We start from the raw sequence: 23,858 nt of genomic DNA, 5'->3' as shown, positions 1-23,858 counted from the left end.
AGCAGGGATGCAGCAATTCTTTACTGAAGAGTTTTGTGAAGCTTCTTAAATAATTGAGGGGAAAAAAATCCAGGATGATTAACAAGAAGTTGCTCACATATTAACTACAGGGTGAAGAATGAATGCAGTTTGCATTCAGCATTCCTGAGCTTCAGTTGAGATCAATTTGCAGACCTGAATGCTGACATCTTAGAATAGTGAAGGCTTACCAGTGCTTTTTATTAACTTTAATGAAAGGTTTTGGTTGACTGCACAAGTAGATCAAATAGTTTTTAGGAGTCTCATTAGTAGGAAATAACAGTAAACTCTTGGGTTAAGAAATGACTTCATGTGTGTAAGGGAAGAGGCAAGGGTGGAACTTTGTATATAGTAAAGGAGCACATTTGCCCTAAAATTAACATCTAATAGCTCATGTAATTAGATAAATCATTCTTCACAAAAAAAGTCTAGAACCAAGCTGACTTCATAATGAACAAACATTGAAATTTATTTATTAAATTAAAACCACACAATGTAACTGCACACAAGAACACACAACTGATATTTCAATGCTTTATCTTACAAAAGAAAAATCTCTTGCTGTAACGCTTCCCTTTTACTAGCCAATGTTTGTAGACGGCTCTTTAGTAGTAAAGGCTTTAAGTAATGAAAACAAGCCAGATTCCCCTTCCTAGAAATAAAGGATGTTCTTATAACCACCCAGACACGTACAGTTCAGAGGCAAGTTCTGCAGCCCTGCAGTAGACACAACTTCCACAGCAAGCTTGCCTGTGTCTGCAGAATAAGTAAACTTCCACTTGTGGTTTTGTCATTTACAAGCAAACTTACTTAACATCTTAAATACTTAAAACAAATTTCACTTTAACAAGTATTTACAAAATCTTTACTAAAGATCAACATCCTGCATAAAGGGTGACCTCAAGGATATATTGTTGCTACCATGCTACAGTTTGCACAGAAGGGGTATAAAGGCCATTGCTAGTTTTGGAAGGCTTAAACCCTTTGTTCACATAGCATAAGGACATTAACCTATGGAAGGCAGAAGAGGTCATAATTTCAGTGCAATTACCCATTCATGACTTGTATAAAGTACAACATGATGATGAGTCCAAAAGACTTTTTTGAATTATTGACCATTTAGTTCTGTAAGAACTGATTTCATGGAAAGTTTTCAGGCCATCGCATCTGTCTTCTAGTGGTGATATGAAGAAGTTGCATAGGGACCTTCCTCATTCTCCTCCTCTCTAGAAAGGAAACGATCATAATCATCAGATCAGGGACAGATATCATGCCTCAACAATACAAATTTATTAAAATGTGAACAACTACTTTTCCTAACGGATCAAAATAGTTAAGAGTAATTTCCTAAGAACACTTGTATACTACTGTTCATTATACATGCCTGGAATTCTCATTACTTTCAAGAACAGAAGGCTAAAAGTAAGTAAAGCTGTAAAGGTTCCACAACATTAGGATGTTTAGAGCTTAACTATTTGTGGTATTATCCATTTGGCACTATTATAAAGGATAAGCAAGTAGAGAGCATGCTGGAGTTCTATTTTTCAATCTATTCTGTTCTCCCATTTCTCTTCAAAAATAATATTTCAATCCTACATTTGCTTAAAGCCTTTTGAGTGGCAGAGGATGCAGATGGGCAAACTAGGCAATAAGGGGAGTGATCCATCAGTTGTATCTGTATCTGTCTTAATGCTGCAAGGATTTTCCGAGTGGATTTGTTAATATATTCTCCCTGTGCATCACTCAATATTGAGACTGATCACTTGGAATTTCTTAGTGGGAAATAGTTGCCTACAAGCTCTAGTGTGATGACTGGATAAACCACAGTAGTATTGCTATTAAAAATCCTCAGGAAACATCAGTCTGCTTACTGTTTACTTGACAATACCACCCTTTTAAAAAAGTGTTCATATATACAATGCAGTGCAGCAACTGGTACTAATATGAACATGTGAAGTACTACAAAGACCATCATTTTCTAGTAGTATATCTTTAAGGATAGGTTCAGTAACATAATTTGGAAGCTGCTGTCAATTCTAGCGTGTTGGTGAGGACTGAAAGACTTCAGTTGTTGTACTGTGAGCTTCAAAGGATTTATTATTCTTAATGCTGTACATGCCTGCATACAAAGGTACTGTTACTCAAATAACCTAATAATGGTACAGGGTACACTATGCGCTTCAATCATGTTCCAAATGCCATCATGCTTTTTCCTGCTAACTTCTAAACACCATTAACTACTGCTTAAATTTTGCATACTACCCTAGAATACAAATGGGATAAAGCATGGAGTAACCAAGCAGCTGAATAACTTGTTCTCATTTTCACATCTTCGTCTTTTCCTGAGTAGTCCAGAAAACAAACAAACAAACAAAAACAAACAACAACAACAAAAAAACTTAATCCAAAGATATTTCTTGAATTGAAACAACTTGTCAAAAAATTAAACCTCCCAGAAAATAAGGTTTTGAGTTAAACTTACAGTTATTGCAGGGATATGTGTGACATCATTCCTAGAAAATTAGCCTATCAAAGTAGCAGAACAACTACAATCTAAGCTGTTCATACCTACTGCTGCTGTGAAATATGTACTTAAACTATGGGCTCACATGGCAGTCTTCAATACATGGCAGAAGACTAGCATTTGGGTCACAGCCAACTTTGAGGGGTTTCTGTATGTGGTGGGATGTAAGAATTATGTAGTGGGTGACTGTGCTTGAAGATAAGCAAAGTCGTGACTTGCCGTAATGTGCAGAATAAACTTCTAACCAAGGCTCAGGAATGCTGCAGTTGGCAAGACAGCTTCTAGCATTCTGTCCCAGGCTGCAGTGCTTTGCTAAGCAAAGAGGTTGACAACACGTTACTCCAAACCATGGTAATGGTCAGGAAGTACAACTACTGTAGAGTTGTACGTAGCAAATACAGCTTATTTCAAATAGTCTAAAACCAAGCCAAGCTTTATATGAAGTAAGATTACATAGTAGCTTTGGTCCATTGTCCACAAGCAGCAAAATAGCAGTGTGTGTATATGTTTAATGACTGAATATTCCTTTACTTTAAGATGCTTAAAATAGTGAAGTGGTAAGTCACTGTAACATTCCCCTTGAGGCAGAGGGAAAGGAACAGCAAAGAATTACAATGTTTTATAGTTCTATCTCTTCCTGAATGCTGCTGCCACTTGGCCCAGCAGGATGCAAGCACAGAAAAATGCCTACTGCAAGCTATTGTATGCATCAGGACACAATAACAAATGCTAACCACCACTTCCATAAGACTGAGCATGCTTGTGACTGAACAAGGAAATTTAAATCCAGTCCTTAGATGCTTCTAGCATCCAAACTTAAACAAGGCAGCAATAAGAGCTCAGCTTCTGGAAATGTGAGTCTCCACAGGTACTGTCCTTTATTGAGGTATCTCTTTTGTGAGCTGATGGCTAATGATGGTGGACAATTATTGGATAAATTAACTGAACTTGTTGAAGCATTTAAAACTTGTAATACCGTATTCTTTTCTAGGCTCAGTTCTAGGCAACAAAGCTGGTGACAACATAAGGTTCTGTTCCAGTGCTGCATGCCATTTAATTATATTGCCTTATATAAGCACTGATGATTAGAGAGGCTCTATTCAATTACACGGTTTTCAAAATCAGTCACTGAAAAATGCAATTGCATAAAAGTGTAACCTGTCCCAGAGGCATACACTTGGCCTTAGTGTTCTAGCCTATCACACTCTGAAATCCTAAGTACCCTACAAAGAGCTTGCATTAGATTTCTGGTGTTCTGTCTGATACAATAAGCATCACTAAACTCAATTTCAGTTTCAGCATCCTGAAACATATCCAATAGCATTTTGGGCAAAAGGAAGCACTAGCATTTTCTCAAGCTACTAACTTGTGTGCCGTGTGTGGAAGAAAACTAGCATCTTCCATAATATGCAAATAGAAGAGTTCTCTAAATATGTTACAAACAACTTGTGCATTTTTTTGTCTATTATAAAAATACTGTCCAAAACAAAAAAAGGGCTTCCTGTCTCAGGCTGCTCACCTAGGGCTGTATCTTGAATAAATCTGCTTGCTGCGGGGATTTATTAAACAATGACTTCTTGGTCAGTGAAACTCCAGCAAAAGTAGTAGTATGTGTAGGTCTAGATGTATTTTTCCATAAACTATCTAAGAGCAAAACACAGTTAGCACAAACTGAGTAGATCACATTCTGTGATCTCTAGCACTTGTCTGCTTGCATGGCTATTGAAGCTTAACTTATCTAAATCTACACCTGTGTGCTCCTCACTCTTTTTACCTAACAGTGAGAGGCTTTTGTTGGGATGAAGTTAACTTCAGAAGTTAATACACTACGTTCCTTTGAGAGTACTGAAAAAAGTAACTTCAAGGGTTATAATTAAAGAACAATTCACCACCTTTGTAGCACTGGACTGTTGCTGAAATAGATACCTGTACCTAAGACAGATACCAGGTAAATGTGATCAGAATTGGTTCATGTGTGTGCTTGCATTCTTGGTGACTTTAAGGCAGACCAAAGTAAAGAGCCATGTGAGATGTCATAACATCTGTCAAATCAGGCTGACCGGTATGGTGAGATGTTATGACTTCAAGTTTTGGAGCTGATTTTAAAAAACCGCAAGCAGAAGCAGATGTTCTTGGTAATGTAACTTGTCCTCCTGCATTCCTTGTTCCTGGGAAGGAAACTTTGTACTGGACCCTCGCTTCATAAACTATAAGTTAAGTAGCACAGGAAGTGGATATTGGTAGTTGTGTGCTGCCTGTGCAGTGTCATTTTCACCATACAGACTTTGCCACAGCACAAGCAGAGCCAAAGTGAATTTTCTTCTGCAAACTTTGTTGAAGGGATGTTAAAAACAACTGCCTTCCTCTGACAGGGACCACAGTTCAATTTCACTCACCTTAACTGCTGGGTCAACACCTACTCTAATGGATGTTAGATACACATCTAATGATCTGAGAGTCAGCAGCAACGCATATTTTCCTAGGAATGCTCTCCATGGTTTCAAATATAATAGTGTAAATGAAAGAGTTTGAAGGAAGAGGGATTTGAGGTACAATAGCATTTTTCTTTCATGTGATCCAGTCAAAACAAGGTAAGTGTGCTAGCAAAATGTAACACTAAAAGCTGTCCAGCCTTCCCTGGCAGAGCAGCTCTAAATTGCTGCTGTTCGATGGGAAGCTGTATATGGAGTACAGTAGATAACAAATTGCATTCTTCAGTTGTCTTACAGGATATTTTTCCCAAATAAGGCTTATCTAACTGCTAAATCTGATGTACTGTTTCCCCTCAAGTTTTTGTCTGTTGAACTTAGTTCAAGTTGATGAAATGACCCTTTACCTTTTTGGAAAAAAAGGGGCTATACTCAACAGACTTGGTCCTGAAAGATATCGGTATTTGAAGTGAGCTGGAATGATGGAAGAAGCTTTGTATCAAACAACTTTCTGAAGGAGAAGTACGTATCTGCCAGCATAACCTCCTTCCAGCTCTCCACGTGCAAAGAAGTGCGAGGTCCCTGCACTCACACCAAACTGGGTGTGCTTCAATAGTGCTCACTTACATTGCAAGACGCTTTGGAGAATATTGGCCTTCGAGCTTTCATAGGATGCTATTGCAATTCTATGAGCATACATGGAGGCAGCCTTTAACTGCCATGTCAAGGCATCTGCTAGTGGTGCACTGTAATTAGATCTTGTGCACGATGATTGCATAGACTTGCTCTTGACAAAACTACAAGTGCTACCTGAGATACTCCACAGAGAGGGTCCAGCTTAGACTAAAAAGCCTTCAGGATGAAATTAAGATGCTTAATACTAAAAGTGGCATTTACCTGACACTGTCATCTTTTAGTTTTCTGGCTGCTTGTTTGGATAACTTAATCTGCAAGTCCAATCTCTGTAGAAAATCTTTGGCAGACAGTTCTTCTGGTGCAGTGGGCTGATTGTCAGGTTCTTGAGGACTGGGAGAAGAACTACTTTCTTCCTGAACCGTCACTGAGCCTTCTTCACAAGAAGGGGAGCTGTCAACAGTTTCATTCTCAGGAGACTCCAGTGAATTAAGTCCATTGAACAGTAATGGTTTCTCTGATATAACAGGAATATTCAGGGTTTTCCTCAGAAATATACAGTCATTAGTGAACAGTTTATTTGCCCTCTTTATTTGTTCCATCTGAAAAAGATAGGAAAAATGTAAATTATTAGGTTTTGGCAAAGTATAAAATGCCACCTTCCTGAAGTACTACAGTAACCTTTAGTTAGAATAAGACTATACTTGTGCAATGGTTTCAATAAAGGATTTTTTTGCATTCAGAGACTTCAGAGTGGATAGTAAATCTTAGCCTTGTTAACTCAGCGTTTTAGTTTCTTCCTTGCATATAGACTTGATTCCATTGTATTGGTCTTCCCAGAAGTCCTGTACTAGCTGAAGATGCATTTCTGGAATAGTCTTCCAATCTCTGTACAGGCTCATGTGAATAACTTACCAAAAACAAAACAAACAAAAAAAACCACACCACAATTATATGGCAAAAGCACTGCTGGTTTGGTTTTCATTAGAGCAAGGCTCAGCACTGCTAGCAGCTGCTATAATTGAACTACTTCAAAAAGCATGGATGAACAAGGGGGAATGGTTACCTTGAGCATCCTAGGACTTGCTGGTTTTTAACAGTGAGTACCACAGATGTTGGAAAGCTGGATACGCTTCATCCATACTACTCGGTATCCACAGCTGATGTAATACATTCAGACTTAGCTGAAGTCCTGACTTTCTGTGAGGAGTCAGGCAGTGAAAGCGATGGGAGATTCTGAACAATTTTGGATACAGTTGCATAGACTACATGCTGCGTGTGTCCAGTAAGCTGATTCTACAGCACGATTAACAAGCTCTTGTGTGTCATAATGCATCTTAACAGCTGCTGCATAACTTAAATACTACTTTGGCAACTTTTAGCCACAATGCTCCAAAGCCTACTCATCAGCAAATGCTACCTCAGGACAGAAGCAAGAATTCATTAGATGCATCTCTCTCAGCACTAATGTATGAAGACCTGATTGTTCCATACTTGATGCTATTTTTAATAGCATCTCAGGTTGTTCTACAAAGAAAAAGCCCCAGCTGGAGTTCATACTGCTTCCCTACTAAGAATATTAAGTTCTTACTCATCAAATTTTCTTCCAAGTCAGTACGTTAATGGCATGGTTAGATTTAATAGCTGAGTAACATCCAGTGTCAGAAACTCTTCAAGTAAGAAAAGCTCATTACTGTCCCAGCTCCTGAAGACTGGAGACTATTTTTGGTGAACCTTGCGTAGTTTGGAGCCTGTTTAAGTTTCCTCCCAAGCAGAATACCATCTGAAGGCCAATAAGAAAGCTATGTGACTTGGTAACAAAATCAATAGTGGCCATCAGATGCAAGTGTAAATGCCTATTTTCAGAATTTCTGAAAGTCACTGCCTTTCTTGATTGTTATCAAAATAATTTAAAATGCCAGCTGGAGCTCTTCTCAATTAAAAATACATTATAAGATTAAAAATAGCTATTTTCAACTCCAGTTCTCTTATCAATGGGACTAGGAAGCTGATGCTTCAGAAGCTGATAAATAATGCACTGTACTGCTCTTCTCTATCCTACTGCACTGTAATTCTACCTCTGGTTCATTCTTCCTGGAGTATCTTTTAAGTACTATCAGGTGGCATTCTGCACTAAGTAACAGTGAAATAGGAAATATGTCTCTAAAGAATGCCCTTTGCAATCCTGAACATGTTACTTGATAGTGTGCACTATGTTCTACTCTTTCTACAACTCTGACTCATACATTCAGAGGTGCATTGCCGAAGTAGCAGGTAGTTTACCTAGCGCTAGGAAAACTCAACTGATTTGTTAGCTGCAGACCTATAATAAGAAATATTGCTCTTAATACTGTAACTGAAAATGCACTAATGCATAAACTGGTGCTGAATTCACCCAAACCACTTCCACTGACAGTGAACCAAGTAGTCCTCATCCTTCTCCCCCACTAGAAGGGATACCTTTGTATGATGGATACAGTACTCTAAGTGAACCATAAATACATGTATGATACTAAGCATGTGAGCTATTAATTCCAGAGTTAATTTACCCAAGAGTTCAAAGATCTAATAAACATCACACGAAATTAATGGTATCTGGGGGGACAAGGGCAGCAGAAGCTGAGGCCAAACAAAGCACAGTGACCTCCCTCTGTCCAACGTGATATTTTCATGCATCTTACATTGCCTATACTGATGTCAACTCAGGCACTGGACAAGGATGTCTTTTGCTACACAGTAATTCCCTCTGAGGAAAAGCACATGGGGATGCTTCTAAAACCAGTAATGCTGGAAGTAATGTCAGCCCAAGATAACTCTGATGTTCCACAGTCCAGCAACTCTCACTTTCAGGTAAGTATACAGGACATAGGAAGCAAGAGTAATGGCTCCTTAGAGGAAGCCAGTCCTTGTCATTGCGTGAATGTGTAAGATTCTTCATTTTGTTTAATGCAAACATGTCTGTATGCATTCATACCCAGGACTGAAACCATCAAGGCAATAACAACTGACCAACTTGGCAGTACCCATAGGTAAAGCTGCCATGGAATCTCCCTTTCTCAGTTTCAGTCTAGTGGTGCTGCTCCCTAAGCAGAATACTGACAACACAAAATCAAACAACAAATGAGATCTTCAAAGCCAGCATTCATATGTTAATTGCATCAATAGCACAGCAAGAGTTTATTAACTTTGCTCACATGATGGGTTTATGGTTTGTAAGTTAAACGCTTAAGACTGGTCATCTACAGCTTTAATTTAACTGAAATTGTAGAGTGTTTAGAAATGCCATTTTTGAAACTATTTTGTGATTCATGCATATATTTTTCACTTGCTGCACAGCGCAAATACTTGTGTTTTGTTCTTCTTTCCGAAGTGTCAATATTTAGGCCAGAGACTATCCATCATGGAAAGTGTTCCCAAAAAGTAGTAATAAAAAAAAAAAAAAAAAGCAGCAAGGGTCACTTTGCTCCGCCCCGGTACTAAGAAAACCTTTATTTTAACGTAGACCACTGGTAAATTCAAAACGCCACTGACTCTGTCAACAGCATTTGGTTAAGCTACTTTCTATTTCTTCCCTTAAATGTTCCTTCCGCCACGAAGGCTGAATGCTGCCGGAGGCTGCTGAACCGGGAAGGGCCGCGGAGATCTCCCAGAGCCCGAGGAGGCCCCGAACCCGCCCCGGGCAGCGCCTCTCGCTCCGCACCGCGACGGATCCCCCTCGGGCCCGGGCCCAGCCGGGCGGCGCTCCCCGCAGGGCGCTCCCCGCAGGGCGCACGGCCGGGGCCTCCCCGCGCCTCCAGGAGCGAGGCGCTGCGGGCACCGGGAGCGGCGGCAGAACGGCGGCCCCGGGGCCCGGCCCCCGCCCCGCCCCGCCGCGGCCTTACCGTGACGCCGTACTTGAGGGCGATGCCCTGCAGCGTGTCCCCGGCGCTCAGGCGGTGCTCCACGTAGCGCTCGGCCAGCGGCGCCGCCACGCTCGCCGTGCTGCCGTACGAGCGGGCCTTGGTGCGGGCCAGCCGCTGCGACAGCTCGGCCTCCGACTCCGGCCCGCCCGGCGGCTCCTCCCGCAGCGCCTCGGCCATGCTCCCGCCGCCCCCTCAGCGCCCCGCGCCCCGCCGCCCGCCGCCCATGGCGCGGGGCCCGCGCGCCCCCCCCTCGGCCGCCGCCCGCCCGGTAACGGCGGCAGCGGCACGGGGCGGGCTGGGCCCGGCCCGCCCTCAGCTCCGCCGCGAGCCGCACGGCGCCTGCGCGGGGGCGGCTGAGGCGGGGCGGGAGCCTGAGGGGAGCGGGGAGCCTGAGGGGAGGCGGGAGGGCGGCGGGGGGACGGGGGGGGCTGACACGGGGGCGGTGCCCGGGTCTGCTGCCAGCGCTCGTTGCCTGGAAACCTGCGCACAGCGGTTCTGCGGCAGCTGGGCCCTCGGGAAGTGATGAGCTTCACAACAAAGCGTGTGGGCTGTGCATGTGGTGCCCGTGTGCGCGCACGCAGGGTACCCAAATACCGGGGCCATACAGATACGCAGCGTACCCAAATGCCAGGGCCACACACACACATAGGCAGGGTACCCAAATACAGGGCGTGCCCTGTGCAGCCCTCTCAGGGTAGCTGGATGAGAGCAGCGCTTCTGGGCCGGCTGCCCGCCAGGTCTCAAGCCACCGTGATACTGGGAAGCGGTGGGTAACAATGTCTTGGTGCCTTTCTCTTCTGGAAGCTCCTAGAAAGGCAGACCTGGCCAAACAGAAGATATGTAAGAGCTTAATTGGTTTATGTGCTAACATCAGCACTCCTTGGTGCAGTGTGTATCCACGTAATTATTTATGGATATTTATGTCAGCTGGCAATATCTAGCCGTGGCTTTTAATTGGGTTGTGTTCACTGACTGTATCATAGTCTCTTGAAGGAATAAATGCAGAAATGAACAGAAATGAACGATCTGACAAAGGCTGTTAATCTGGCCACAAGTTTCCATGCATGTGTCAAAGCAGCCCTGAGAGATGCACTGGTTACAGGTAAGAACTGACACAGCAGCACCTCACCATCATGAGAGAAGCTGGTGTGACAATCCCAGTGTCTAAACACACAACTGCATGCAGCATGTGGATAGAACAGAAATTGGTTGCAGAAGTGGCTAGCTTTAATTTTTCTGCAGCTATAAAGCATATTTGGGAAGTTGCAGGCTACCTTGGGATATCCAGTTGAGGCTATGCCGGCTCTGTAAAGAGCACCAGATTAATTGTAACCTCTGTGCTTTCAGTTCCTTGGGAAACTCGTCAGCCTGCTGAGCTGCATCAGCTTTCAGCTGCGGCCCACCCAGCGGGAGAGCTGAAGAACTGCAGGGCAGCCTTGTTAAACTGCTCAGTGCAGCCATGGCTCAGCCTCAGCCTCTGACAGCCCATCAGCGGAAGCTACGAACATCTGGGTGCCTGCCCGGAGATGGAATTACCCTGACCAGTTACTTCAGCTAAGCAGCTTTTAGCACAGGGGAGCTGAAATTCAATAAAATGAAAATGCCATTCGGTGTTACTGATACAGTGAGTTGAATGTGTAATGTCAGTTTGAAAATACACTGTATGGGTGTAGTAATATTAGCTATAATGTTATCTTAAACTCTATGTGCAGTGTGTGCAATACACTTTAAATCATTGTCACACCTGAGAGCAGCAGCAGCCCTCGCATTAATATACGGATACTATAGTTATTTTAATGCTGAAAGCTTTATTGTAGTAATAAACCTTTTGAAGGATGGGTATGAGTGATTTTTTTTTTCCGGAGTTGCCAAACTGTGCTCTTTACATCAGCAATTCATAGAGATGTTTGTTTCTTACCCCTTAAATCCACAGTATGGCTGGGAGAACACTTGGATTCGAGATGATGCCGAGATGCTTGATTTGACTAGCTGTCTGCCTCTTCTCTAAATAAAGTGAACACCCTTGGAAACAACAACAAAAGTTAAATATTTGAGCCAGAGCTTAAATTAGGAAGCCCATTTTTACCTGCAAGCATTTCTTATATACATTGAAAACAAGTTACAGAAGAAACTAAAGTGCCTTACTGACGACACTTTGTTTTTTAAGGAAGGAAAATGTTAGCAGTGAGAACAGGGTGTCCGTTCTACTGAGATGTCTTCATGTCTGTGACCTTGAGAAATCTGAGGGGAGTGCCAGCTTTCCCAGGGCGTTTTGGTTTGGGGTTGTTAGCTGCCCTGCCTGACCGTGGCTGAAGCTCACCAGCTTCCCAGTGTCATGCCAGCTGGGCCTGGAGTCAGTGCTGTAGTACAATTCTGCATTGTGCCTGTGCTGCCTGTTTGTTGGGTTGCCCTGTTTGATTCCAGACAAGGTAACGAGCTCCTCTGGCAGCCTGCAGGTCTTCATTGATTACCCATCCCCAAAGGTTTGATGTCGGGTTACCAAAATCGACACACTAGAAATAACTCCTGCTGTAGCTTTGGGATTCTCATTTCCCATAGTATTGTTCTCCCCAAATCAGCAGCTTACAGACATATCCGGGTATTTCCTGATGGATGGGGCTATGAGGCAATTAGAGCTTTAATTGCAGGGTTTAGTGCCTGGTCATGACCTCAGTTCAGCAAGGGAGTTTCTTGGCAGTACTGTCTGCTTCTTTCCTCCCTGTTCTCTTCTGCCCTTCCTGTTTCTGTGTTGCAGCCTCTGCCACTTCAGGCTTCTAGTCTGAAGGAGCTGTACTTGACCAAACCTGTTTCTTGCACTAATCAGTAATTCTTTAGGTAATGCTTGCACTAAAGTCACATAACTGGGGGGTTGGACTTGCTGCTCTAATCAAGTTTACATGGGATGGAGGAGTTCACTCCTGAGTCATTCTGAGCTTGTCTGCAGACATCATTGCCTCTATTACTCACTTCATGTTTGGGAGGTTATTGCTGCAGCTATAGCAGCTGGAAACATAGTTTTTTAAATGAAAGCTTTCACTTTGGACACCTCAACTAAGTACAGTGGAGCGTCTGCCTGACATAAGAGTTTCTTAGAGTTAAATCTGTGGAGAAGTGGAAACCTCTTTTTGCTTTTTCCCTGGGGACATATTCAGACCTAGATAATGGGCCCTGCATACTTGTATAAAATCATTGTACAGGAATTGCCTATGGACAAACTATGTTTAACTACTGCTTTATAAATATTGTAGCATTAGCTCAAAGGTAACTCTGGTAATGAGTAATGCATTCAGTTAGGGACTTCTGTCTCCTCTTGTCAATCTAAATTAGCTCTGAGGATGAATTTTCAGTAGAGCTTCATGATGAAACTTTAAGTAACCAACAGTATTTAAGTTTATGCAGTCCATTAACTGTCAGTTAGCATTGGCTATGTAGCTGCCATTTTATCTTTGAAAATCATCCATATCTAGGTCGGTAACTGCACAGTGGTTTTGATTTATTTACTTCAGTTTGTTGACCTATATCATGGTTAAAGCCAGGAATGTTCTGAAATAGAGATCAGTATCAACTGAGTCTACCTGGGGCAGCCTATACAACTTAATGGCCAAGTAGAGAAGACAATGTTTTTTAGTTAGGTAACCATTCTGTTAATGATCAGGTATTCATCAGCTGCTTTGTCAGTAAAGAAGCCTTGGGCCAAATCTACATTGCAAAGGGTTAAATGAAATAGAGCATCATCTAACTTCATTTATGAAGCAAGCTCAGACGTTACAACTTACAGGATTTGTACTGAAGGGGGACAGGGTTGTTTTAACTTCAGGAACATTATACAGTCGTCTTCATGGGTTAAATATGTGGGCAGGATCACAGTAACTAGGACAGAACAAATGAAAATAAGGCTGCCCTTGGCAATGGGCCATGTATCAAGCTGTGCTGCCCACCTCTGCTCATGTTGCAACCTCTGACCAAAAAAAATGGTGCAGTGTAGGACAAAGATCAGAGACGGATTCTGCCTTTAAAAATAATAGCCCTGGGTTCTGCAATTAATTGCAACACTGAGAAAAGGTCCTGTTTGAATTTCAAAGGGAAAGTAAGTTTGCCTGAACTGATGCACATTACTTAAACTGTTCACATATTCCTCATCAAAATAAGCCCATTATGTTGCAGTAGCAGCTGCGAGCCATTATTAATATTTAACACCCTTAGCAGGGGTTACTATGGGTTTCTATATTAGGGCTATAAGAGTGTTGCAATATGTGCTGTGAGTTTACATTCTCAGAGCTTTTTTGCCTTGTTGTGTAAAGTGCCAGTGAAATCTTGTTTGTTCCCTTTCCCTACCATTTGCAGCAGCTGAATACCCTTCCCAGCTGCATGTTAGGTGTGTGATTACCTGTGGAAGGACCTTGCACGTCTTCATTGCCTCTAGTTTTTCTTGTACATCACTTGCCACTTAGGAATGTGAATGCTGCAAGTCCCATGCTGATGGGAGCAACCTTGCACACGAAAGCATGTGGATGGTTTGGGTTGTGCTATTACAGACATGTTCCATTTTCTCCAAGCATGTGGCTTCTGGTGTCAGCTGCTGGAGAATGATACCAGCCAGCTTCCTCTTCCTAACTACATCTTGTGACTGATTTTTGTTTATGACCTGTACATGTTGAAAGGGCAGGCAGCCCTTGGGTGATTCATAGTTGTTCGCACTGAAAATAGGTGGGGTGAACATGCAGGGTGGAATCACTGTTTGGCACACCTGTGAGGAGGCTGTCCATGGCTGTGTTCGACCTTGGGTTATGGGGCCAGGAGCCAGTACCCAGCAGAGCACTGCAGGCTTAGCAGACGGGGTTGCTGCTGGCATTTCAGGAGTGTGGGACAGGCTATCCAATGACCCTGGAGGGAGAGCCACTGGCCCCAAACCTGTGTTCCTGTCCAGGTCTTTTTTAGCCTTTGTCAACTCTTCCTTTAGGTCATAAAGTCCTTGGAAATCAAGCTGTGTATAGCGCTGCCTGGCTAATAAATTGTCAGGCAGGAAAGTCAACAGCACAGGAGGAGGAAACATTTGGAGCAGCAGCATATGTCCATTAGCATCACAAGTGCTGTTCCCCACTGCAGTGACTGTTAGGGAGGCACCCAGGGGCACGAGCTGCTGTCCCTTGATGACGTCTGAGTTAAATGTGCTGTGTGCAGCTAAACCATCAGCCTATGACCTTTAACGCATGCCTTGCTGATTGTTATACATAACTTGCTGCTGCACACACAGATGGATACACATTGACTAACCTCTCCATACATCAATAAGAGCTCCCTTTCACATCGTGGTGGTTTTACCATGCTAGGTGGCTGAACACCAGCCGCTTCCTTAGAAGAAGAGGGGAAAAAGTAAAGGAAAGAACAACTCATGGGTTGAGATAATTTAATTAAAGGGAAAAAAATAATTATTAAGGAAAGATTATTATTAATGAAACAATTTAACTAAAGGGGGAAAAAAGGAAAAGGGAGGGGGAAAGGGAAAAAATAAAGGTTATGTGGAAGTGCAGAGGGAAAAAAATTACTCTCTACTTCCCACAAATGAGCAATGCTTGACCACATCCTTGAAGCAGGACCTCAACTCACGTAGCCAATTTTCGGGAGGACAGACATTTTCGCAACGAGAACCCACCCCTCCTCTCTTGTTCCTGTTTCCACCCTTTATTGCTGAGTGTGACATCACATGATATGGAATATCCCTTTGGTTGGTTTAGGTCAGCTGCCCTGGTGATGTTCCTTTCTCACTTTTTTGCCCACCCCCTAGGAGGGTTAGAGAGAGTCCTGATGCTGTGCCAGCACTGCTTAGCAGCAGACACAACCCTGGTGGGATCCCACTGCTGTTCTAGCTACAAGTGCAGAGCACAGCACTGTATGGGCTGCTGCAGGGAACGTTAACATCCCAGCCAGACCCAGTACACACATTTAGTCAGGCTATCAGTGACGGGAGATACTAGCAGCATACCTTTTGCCTCCCAAGGTGGCTCATAGATTCACAGGTAGCAATGCCTTGTGCTGCTTATCTGCATGAAGTTGTCGTTGAAAACACAGAGGTAGAGCTGTGTGAGGACAACTTTTGGAGCAATTCCTGGATAGCTGTCTGTTTATCACTGGACCCTGTGACACCATTTTTTGACTTCAATTCCCAGAGTGAAACTAATGTCAAAATTATTCTTGCATATAGCATTAGAAAGTTAGTCATTGCAGAGTGCTTCAGTGTTTAACTTGGCTTCCATATGTTTCTATTCATGCTGCTTTGCTTTTCTGTGCTAACTGCTTCTTCCCAGGTGCGTCCTCTGTTCACGTGCACCTGCACCCGACCAAGCCTTGTATGCAGCATCCTCACCGTCAGCCCACACTGATGAGTCTCTTGGTTATTTGTGTGCTGACTTAACATTTTCCTTCCCCCACTGAATTCAAATTCGGTACAATTAGTTGCTTTAGCATCTTAACTAAAAAAGCAATTAATACGATAGATCTGACAGTCACATGATAGTGGCACCTCCACTGGTGTGTAAATCAGCAATAAATGTAAGGAAGGCAGCTCTGTGGTGAGGGAAAGCTGTGCAGAATGGCCGGAAGGCTGGTGATAAGGGAGTCTTTCCTTGCCCCATTGCTTTTCTCTGAGTGGCTTTTTCAATCTGAACAACTTTGGAGAATGTTTTATTGGAAAATCTGTAAACAGATGCCTCACCACAACAAATGTTTTATTTAGACAAAAACAACTTCTTAATATTCATTTGCCAGAGTAGGTGTTTTTTAGTGTCATTCTGTACCTCACTTGCTGAGGTAGCTTCAGTCACAGCTGAGCCAAAGGGAGCTTTCTTAATTAAAGGAAGAAATGCAGAGGAGAAGACTTGCTTATTATATATTGCAACTAGTTTTAGGCTTATTTTTTTTACAAACAGATTTGTATAACCTGTTTCAACAGGTCAAGAATAACTTGTTAATTTTATATAGGCATTTAACTTTGCTTAACTTTGCTGTAGTTCAGAAAGACTTAAAACCAAAAAGCCTTTCTAACCCTTCCCTCTGTCAGAGGGTTTTGTAAGAACTGTCTTCTACAGAAGTATATCTGAAACTGATAGTCAGGGATCCAAATAAGTTGTCCAGAAATTCCCTAAGAACATGAATGAAGTTAGCAGATATCCAGAAATCCAGGTCAGCATATCAAGCTTTCCATCCCCATATGCTGCCTATTGAACTATGCCTGCTCTGCCTTACGCCTCCTTACTGACCCTATTTCTCTCAAATGTCCATCCTCATCTTACTCTTCGATCATTTTTTTTGCTCTGTCATTGTCTTCAAAGAGGATCTGGCTTCAGCTCTGGACTAAACTTAGTGTGAGGCAGAAGCTGAACTACCAGTAGGCTTGGTTCCTTAGACAAACAGGATTTGGTGACTCAAGTGACAAAGAGTGCAACTCTTCTGAAACTTAAGCTAAATGTTTTCAGCCTCTCCCAGGTACTTCAGCCTCTTAAGCTGCAGAAATCCCACCAATGCCCTGCCCAAATGAAAGAAGATCTGGGGAAAGCATACAGATGTCTGCCCTTGCAGTGTGCTTGCAGGATATATGTGTCTGGCTTTGGGGTGGGAAGTGCTTATAAAGAACAGCAGCTGAAAATAAGAGGGATTTTTGTTTGCTTTTCCTATTCGCAAAGCTTAGCAATTGCCTTGGAAAGAACAACTCTCGTTAAGTTTTTGCTGTGAGTCTCTTCCAAAATTGCCAGCCTTCACTGACCGCAGGCAAGGCCCCAGACTACAGCTCCCAGGCCAAATGGATGTCCCTTGTGGCTGCTCCTCCGGGGCAGCCTGCCCTGCTGCAAAGGGAGGAAGAAGACAACAGAAGCAGTGATGAGGGTGCATTTGAAGCTGGGCAGCAAGTTTCTATTCCAAGAGCTTTTTGCCCTCTGAGTTGTTTACTACTGCATGTTTTCTTCCTGTGGGAATGCATTAATTGGGCCTAATCAGCCTTGTGGCGCATGTTATCACTCAGTGCCCAAAACAGGAGTGTGTTTTTGGTGTGTGGCTATTTTTAGCTGGTGTAAATAGGGCACTAAACTAGCAGCGTTCATACTTCTTGTAACAGGCTTCTCATCCGGGGCAGTGAGGAGTCACTCCTAAAAATACTTGTGATGGCGTTGTGGGAAGTGAGGTGTGGTGGCGGGTGAAGTGGATCCTCGTTTCACATGCTGACAGTTTCTGGGTGCTTCTCCTTAACTTTTAAGGCAATAATTATAACAGCAGTCCTCTGAGATGTGGTAGAGGGGATAGCTGGCAGATCTGAGTGAAAGCTAGCTTGTTGCCTTTGCAGTCAACTCCCAGCTGGACACGCTGCCCTGGGGAGGAGATGGAGTCCTCAAGGAAACTGGAGGATTCAGGACGCTGCTTTGGCCACAAGCACTCTAAATGTAATTGGTATGAATGCTCCCAGCAGTAACGCATGCTGCTTTGTCTGGACTCATTCCTGCCTTTAACATACACTGCAACTTTGTAGAAGATTATTTTCTATGACAGGGTAAAGATCTCTATGCCTCTCCAAGCAATACTTAGTTGTGCTCTGTCTTCCCACAGCATTTTCTTCTTTCTTCTTCTCTGTTAAACTCTGAGCAGGCTCAAGTCAGAAGCCCCTTACAATGACAGCTGCCGAGGGAATGTCACGTAGCCACGTTCCTGTGTGAAGGTAGCCACTGAACAGCTCCAGAGATCTGAGTTGGTTGGAACAAAAGATGAAGAGTTAAAGGGATAATGGTGGCTTGCAGGAAAGCAACTTGAGGCATTGCTGCGGTTCCATACCATGCCTCTCTGACGGAGGTTACCGTCTGTACAGCAGTGTTGCTGGAAGCAAAAGGACACTGGCTCCTCCATCAGTAAGTCATAGCTTAGTGCTCCAGATGCTTGTTTTTCTGGGCCACTAGAAGGTGTGTCAGGGTGTGACCTGTTTTGTCTGTAAATTACAAATCAAAAATAGGAAATGAGGAAGAGTTTCAGTGAAGGGAGTTGTGTCTTTTCGGGAGTACTTTGTTCTGACATTCCTGGTATATTTGAAGAATATTCTATGTTTCCACACTTCATCATAGACCAATTGTCCAAAGGGATTGTACATATCATTGTATGTTATCACTGACCTTACCAGAGGAGCTTACCTCCTAATGAGAACGTTCTCAAGTCCTTATGTTTTCCAAAGGACAACAGATTGTGCAACAGGATGGTAGCATTTTACAGTACATCAGAAAAGCACTATGTGCAAATAGCTGACTTTCTTTCTGCATTGGCACATCTAATTAATGATAGACTTGTTTGTTCAAGCATTGGTATGGTTTGTGAAGTCAGATATAAATAAATGAGTAAAGATCTCAATTAGTTTCTTCCTCCTCTAAGAGTTTCAGCTGCAGAATCCCATCTAGGGAGTCCTTCAGGACTGATTATTTCAGTGTCTGTGTCTTCCCTACCTCACTTTCCATCTAGGTCTCTTTAAGTGCCAGGCTGACTTTTTTCAGCTGCTTTTTTCCCACTCATTGCCCAGCCCTCATCCTGTAAAGTACTTGCTGCAATGAGTAGCTAATTCTTGCTCACCACCCTTTGAGTGATTAGTCTTTGTAATTGTTGTGTCTGTGTATATGAAATACAGCATATCAGAGTGTGCGAAGGTCTCTGTCTGTGAAATGTCTGTCAGATATTGCCAGGAAAATAATCTTTTTGATGACTTCGCCCATCTGAAGACTGCCTGTACTGAGAAGATCTCTCAATGATTTACATCTCTATTTCCAGTTGCTGAGAGCTCCTTAATTAAGACTCTGGTACTGGCCATAAAATGTGATTATTTTCCAGATGATCATAATAGCACTTCATGTGCTTTTACCCAGCACTCTCTGAAGTCTCATTAAGCCAGAGTAGAGCATGGGAATACTGTCTGGGGCATTTACACCACATGCAAGAATGCAGGAAGGAAACACCCTGAATATTACGGTAGTATGTCCAATACTGGCTTATGCTCTGAATTCATAAACATGAGTGTCAAAGTTGCAAACAGATATTATGAACATCTAATTCTAGAGTGGAATGTAGTAAGTTGGTGTTTGAAGCAGTGGTTAGCTGAGACATTAAAACTGCGATAGGTCAGATGTTGAATGTCAGTGATTAGGCTGCATATATATGGAAGTTTGGGTGATGGTAGTTCCTGGAAGCAGTTTATTTTTACTGGATTTGCAACCAGAAATACTGAGCTATCCATTCCAGTTTTATCTACTCACAAATGGATTTTTGGTGGGCATGTCATCTAAATAAGGCCATGATAACATTACACTATAGCAATGTTGGACATAGGCACAAACACCCATTGAGTAGATTTTTACGCTGAAATAATGGGCAAGCATAAGCAGTAACTATACAGTGGCAGAGAGTAATAAATAGGAAAAATAGGTTAATATGCTCACTTGGAAAGGAACAGACAAGCAGTTCCATTGTTAGGATTCATATTTGAATTGCATCCTTCTTGTGAAATAGGAATGAGATTAAAGGAAACGTTTTTCTTGGTGGGTGGGATAAATTGAGGATTTCTGTGAAAGCTTTCCATAGTGTTTTCTATAGAGTTTAGATGCAGTGTGGTGGCAGAAGATGTGAGATAGTGAAACCTGAGTTGCAATAGAGACCCGCTGATTTCTTTGCTTACATCAAACAATTGTTGCTTCCCTTAAATTTCAAATTTGGTGATATAAAGCATCTACGCTGGTGTTTTGTCTTTAAACGTTCCTTTGAAAGGAAACAAAGGAAATTGGAGAATATTAGCAAAACACACATGCTCACTCCTCACAATCCAATGCAGAAAAGCTTGTGACTTTTTGTTCCCTTTCCTGGCTTAAACACTCAATTACTTTTGGCTTTAGATTCGAAGCTCAGCCCAGAATCCATTTGTTACTGTGCACTGAAACCGTGTATGATACTAACTAGACATGGCAGCTCTTTTCTAAAATAGACTGTTCCAATCTGTCACTTTATTCTTTGGCACCAGGGATTTTTGTTTTCCTGAGATGAACTCTGCTCCTGGCCATGAACCTGATGGTGTGGAAGAACTGCAGAACAAACTGCGGCAATCAGCTAATTCACCTGAGCAGAGCTGCAAGACCTACCTCATCCTGTGCGTGTTCTCATCCTCAGCAGCTGAATAAACATTTACAAAACAGTGACTGAGCCAATCGGAGGAATTAAGTGAGAGCCCGAACACACTTTGCAAGCACCTGTGCTGTTCTCAGTCGTACAAATTTGCTGAAACTTGCCTCACATTATCCTTCCTGCTAAACAATTCTTTCAAGGTGCTCTGAACCAATTCCCAAACTCCATGTCATCTGAATAGGTGAGTGAGCCTGGAAAGGTATCTTCAGGTTCTCAGGGCCATCATCTGCTTCCTGATGAGCATCCCTGGTAGGTTTGTTTCATGGAACTCATTAGCACTTAGCATTAAGGTTGACTTTCCTTGTAAAATTATACAAACTCATTGAGGTCTACCTGTTAGTTAAGCTTACTAGAGTTGCTGGGGTGCTTTTCTACATCAAAAATGCAGCTCAATCACTAATGTGGTGCTGTGAAGAGATGCCTTTATTTATTATACATGTTGCAGTATCGCTCAGTTTCTTGCTTGTAGAAGAACATGTCTCCTAAAAAAGGCAAAGGAGAGGGAGCAGGAGCCAAAGGAGTCTGTCTGCAGAGCAAAGTGATGAGTTGTCTGTACCCTACAAGCACAAAATGCAGAACTCACCTCAGTTCCAGAGCTGAAAACAAAAGCTCAGAGACTTTGGGCATGTGTCAGGACTGGGATTGGCGTAGCCTTCTGAAGATGGATGCTTTGTAAAACCATGTCTCTGCCACTGATTTTGTGTAAGAAAAAAAATAGTTATTGTCACGATTTGGTCCCAAGTTTGTCTGGATCCTGAGGAGTTAGGAAGGTATTGTGGGACGGATGTTAGAACCTTGTTGCCTCAGTCCTCTTCTGCAGTAGAATACAAGGTGATCTCTGCAAAGAGATCCCACTAGATTTTTTTTCTTCTCGGTATTAGTCATAATGATTAAACTCAGTAAGCTGATTGCCAGTATTTAATGCATGAATTCAGAAACAAGATGTACTGAATATATTAATTTCTTCAGTTATAAGTGACCTAGTTGCTATCTACTTTCATTAATTACCATTTTAATCGTCTTTCACATGAAGGAGGTTAACTTTCTTTCATTAAAAGTAGGATTTTTTACAATCACTATTTCTACTTACTCGTGACTGATTAGTATGAAATTTAACTTGAGTACAGAATATGCAAGAAAACACTAAGTAGGGTATCACATACTGTTTTTCATGTTGAGGGAGATGTCTGTTAACGTAATCAATCCAAGGTAGCGCTTGGGGGAAAATAGATTAAGTCCAAGAAAAAAAATAGGAAATATGTGCTAAAATTGTGATTCTCACCAAAAGATATGAGTAGACATCAAGTGGTTCTGAGGATATAGTTTCTGTGAAGCTGCAGGGTTTTTCATGTATCAAGTGCACTTAGTCATCTCCATGAGTATTTGTACAAATGGCTCAAACATCATGAGAACTCCTATAGTAAACAATTATATGCCTCCTAGGGCAAGAACGAGTGCCTTAAAATTAGTAGCAGAAGGATAATGTTCAGCAGTAGCTCTGAGATGCTGTCTCTGAATTAGATACTAAAATTGGAATCTTACTTCACAGCTCTGAATAGCAAAAAGATGGATTTAAAGAACTATTTTAAACTGGCAAAATAACTGCTTGAGTTCAGCAAATAATTCCTACTTGCTAGAAAAGGTGTTATGAATTTCAGCTAGCTCAGTTATACTAAGATTCTTCAGCCCGTACTGATTTACTGAAGTAATACAAATACAAATGTTTAATTGTCCTGTGAACTGGGATCACTGCTAATGTAGTCATAGCTTCAAAGAAAAATAATGGCAATCACTGATGCTGGGTTGTGCAGTGACCTTTTATACCCATGGAGTTTGCAGCTATTGGAAGGTATTGGTTGGAAAGCCCTTTCAGTAGTGGACTCAGAAATATGTCCAGTACTGAATTAAATGCTTCTGTGCAGAAGTTAGTCAATTTAAGGAAAATGCTGTTTTCTCTTACTGGTTTTTGGATTTTTCATATAATGCACGCTGTGAATACAGAGGATGTCCTGTAGTGTTTCAGTAAGTGCTCTGAAACATCAGCTTTCAGCTTTTTCTTGATAAACTTGTGAAATGCTTTTCCTTTTTTTCTTGATTAAGAGGAGTGGATGTTTTGGTTTGGTATTTACATTAAATCTGAAACTGTAAATGAATCCCAGGTTCTTTCAGACAGATCTTTCTCCGCAGCAGATCGGAGTTGTAGTTGAGTTGGCTGTGATGGTGTTGGTCCCCAGCGTGGGATTTCAGTGGGGAAAGCACCTGCCAACAAAGAAAGGGGTCTGTGCAAATAGAAATAATAGAACTGCCATTTTGTTGTGAATCTCTTGGCAATGGTAGTCACATGTTTGCTCTGCATTTGTGCTCTGTATGGCACACAGGGGCCTCCTGTTCAACTGAGGCTGCTAAGCTCTATAAAACATAAATAGCTGTCACAAATGCACATGCAAGCTTTAGAGCTAGTTTTGTAGCTTTTAATTGACCAAAGTGATTATCTGTCTACAGTGAGAGCTCTACCTGAGCTGTTCCAGCACAGGGCTTAGACTCATCATCTTGAAAGCTTCTTTATGAATCATAACTCTGTGTCCTTGAATAATTTAGAATCTAACAGCATTGCAAATCTTAAGATTAACAGTCCAAACCTTGTAACGACAATGGTTGGTTTTGACGCACCTCTGAGGTAGGTACCATTACTCATCCTCACTTGGACTATAACCTTCGGTCCGCTGTGTAATGTTGTGTAGCTCTGTTCCTTCATCACCGGTCCTTACCTAGCTCTGTGAACAGGGAGGCTTCTGGTGCTGCATGGTAAATCTGTCCCACAAAGAAATCAGTAGAATGTGTATTCAGAGCTCATGTTTCAAAGGTGGAGCCTATGTGGATCAGAGTAGGATACCCATTGAATTTATTTTTCCAGAAGTGATTGCACTAAAACTTGCTTGCAGTGGGTGGTGCCATGCCATATGGGTAAGTTGGTCACTTCTGACTGATCAGCAGTTCTCATAACAAATGTTTGTTTGCAAGGATTTCTGCTCGTTGTATGTTGTCAACATATACAAGATCAACTTTTAGTTTCACTGACAGTCCATGAAGCTTCATTTTAAGGTATCGGCTGTTACCTTTACCATATCCATGCTGGCCTTGTCTGTGCTCTGTCAGGCTCTC

At 42.3% G+C, this 23,858-nt stretch overlaps 1 protein-coding gene across 1 annotated transcript; it reads right to left on the bottom strand.

The window, feature by feature from the left end:
* Positions 1-462: 462 nt before the first annotated feature.
* On the bottom strand, positions 463-9,833 carry LYSMD2 (LysM domain containing 2). The gene is made up of 3 exons (XM_068695431.1): positions 9,486-9,833; positions 5,869-6,206; positions 463-1,244 (listed from the first exon to the last, which is right to left on the bottom strand). The coding sequence occupies exons 1-3, from the start codon at positions 9,681-9,683 to the stop codon at positions 1,193-1,195; spliced, it is 588 nt and encodes a 195-aa protein (XP_068551532.1). The 5' UTR covers positions 9,684-9,833; the 3' UTR covers positions 463-1,192.
* Positions 9,834-23,858: the final 14,025 nt, after the last annotated feature.

This window comes from Anas acuta, chromosome 12, assembly GCF_963932015.1.
Source record: "Anas acuta chromosome 12, bAnaAcu1.1, whole genome shotgun sequence".
Lineage (NCBI taxonomy): Eukaryota > Metazoa > Chordata > Aves > Anseriformes > Anatidae > Anas > Anas acuta.
Note: the sequence above shows the minus strand (reverse complement) of the source record. Positions and strands in the feature narration are given on the sequence as shown.